The sequence below is a fragment of the Parus major genome, chromosome 1, assembly GCF_001522545.3.
Source record: "Parus major isolate Abel chromosome 1, Parus_major1.1, whole genome shotgun sequence".
NCBI lineage: Eukaryota > Metazoa > Chordata > Aves > Passeriformes > Paridae > Parus > Parus major.
Genome location: NC_031768.1, coordinates 27,303,848 through 27,305,707, shown reverse-complemented (window position 1 = coordinate 27,305,707; position 1,860 = coordinate 27,303,848). Strand labels below are relative to the sequence as shown.

Genomic DNA, 1,860 nt, shown 5'->3' with positions numbered 1-1,860 from the left:
CAGATTTTACTTATGCACAAGTCTATGTTTAACCTAAGAGGGCATATCACAATCATTTTGCAGATTCCAAAGAACAAGAGATCAGATGAACATACACCTTCATCCATGACGCCTTTCCACTATGACATTTACACACACAACCCCTGCATCTCTTTAAGCAGTTTTTTAACACTTTCCCTATTGTTTGGCCTTTCTTTTCATGTCCTTGGTAGAAAACACATAACAAACCATAGATGTAGAACTCTGTAACCTTGCAACAAACCGCTAACATTTTGTATACATCCTCCAACTCTGAATGTGCAGTGTTGGACAATGCTGGGAAATCCTGTCCTCTGCCCAGATGAAGTGTAGAACAGAAAAGAGTTCTCTGACTACCACACTAGGAGTTTTAGACATCCTAAACTCAATCAGAGAAGACTTCTGCCTACAAATAGTTTGAAGTCTTCACTTACAAGATCTTAAATCCAGCACTTTCACAGCAAATGGCAAGAGGCGCCTGCCCCCTACAGCAGAGGTGCCCACAAAGTTGTCAGCTGCAGAAATCAGTGCTGAGTGTCCTTGGGTTTGAGTACACAGATAGGACCCCACCTCCAGAACCTTTATCACAGCTTCTCATTCAGCAAATACAGCAGATATTTTCACAATAATGCAGGAGTTTGTCTTAGCAAAATACACACAAAATTAGAAGGTATCCATGGCAGGATTTCCATTCAAAAAGTATTTTAATCAGAAATTGCCCATGAAAGAATAATACCTCTAAACCATACTTCAGATTTACATAAATAATAAAACCCCCTTAAAAAACAAACAAAAACAAACAAAACCCCCCACAAACAACAACAAAAAACACCAAAAACCACCAACTGCAAGAGCTCCATCTTTAAATGGAAAAAAAAGTTGTAATTCTTTCCCCACATCCAACAGCCCCACACTATCCAAACCAGCTGAATTATTTTCACCTAAGTTTTTCAAACAAACAAACAAATATATATATATATAAATATACATACACATATATGTATTAAAATTACCTGGATGCAGACACCACGCCTGGAAAGTTTCATTGCAAAAGGGTTAAAGCTCAGAAAGTTTGCAAGACTGAAAAAGGAAAATCAAATTAAAAAATGTGCAAAAAACCTAATTCTTGAGGTTTGCCACTGCCTCCTGCCTTTCTCTTAGCATTTCCCTCCACATCTGAAATAAGATGACTAAACGTTCCTCCAAGTTATCAACTGAATTACTTAAGTGAGTAACCCAACCAAATTTTTTCTAGTACCTAAACAAACACATTGCCATAACAAAATAAACTAGAAATGGTAGTTGAGCATTAGAGACTATAGCATTACCGATAAATTATAAAACGAGACCACAGAAGTGTTCCACACCGCTGAGCAGAGGTGAATTCGCCAAGACTTTCTTTTTCTCCTTTGAGAACATCGATTTTTATATGCTACCACAGCTGCCTAACTATTGATAAGAGCAATCTGCAAAAGCAAATATAGAACTAACAGAACAGCCTTGAAAAGCAACCGCAAAAAAGGGTCTCATTTAAATTCCTGAAAAGCGCTGCTTCTCTAAACGTGTCTATTCAAGCTCTCTTGAGCAGTCGAGCCCTCCTAAAACACACCCTGCACACTCCCCGCCCGAAAACTGCTAAGCCAAGAAGCCACTAAGCCATGCCACCGAGAACCCTTCACCTACAGGGTTTTCCTTCCAGCGAACGCTGCACAGCAGAAATCCTCCCCTTCACCATCACCACCCACCACAACCACACACACAAAATAAAAAAAATAAAAATAACAAGAAAGAGAAGTGCTCTCCGCCCGGGGTCGCCCGTACGTACCGCGGGCGCTCAGGGCT

The 1,860-nt window shown here is 39.9% G+C and overlaps 1 protein-coding gene across 1 annotated transcript in view; it reads right to left on the bottom strand.

Annotated features, from left to right (window-relative positions):
- ST6GAL2 (ST6 beta-galactoside alpha-2,6-sialyltransferase 2) overlaps positions 1-1,658 on the bottom strand; it is a 45,710-nt gene extending 44,052 nt beyond the window's left edge. The window contains exon 1 of the mRNA XM_033513205.1: positions 1,032-1,658. Coding sequence (XP_033369096.1) covers positions 1,032-1,064 — 33 coding nt within the window. The 5' untranslated portion in view covers positions 1,065-1,658. The remainder of the gene's footprint in view (positions 1-1,031) is intronic.
- Between the last annotated feature and the right edge of the window lie 202 nt (positions 1,659-1,860).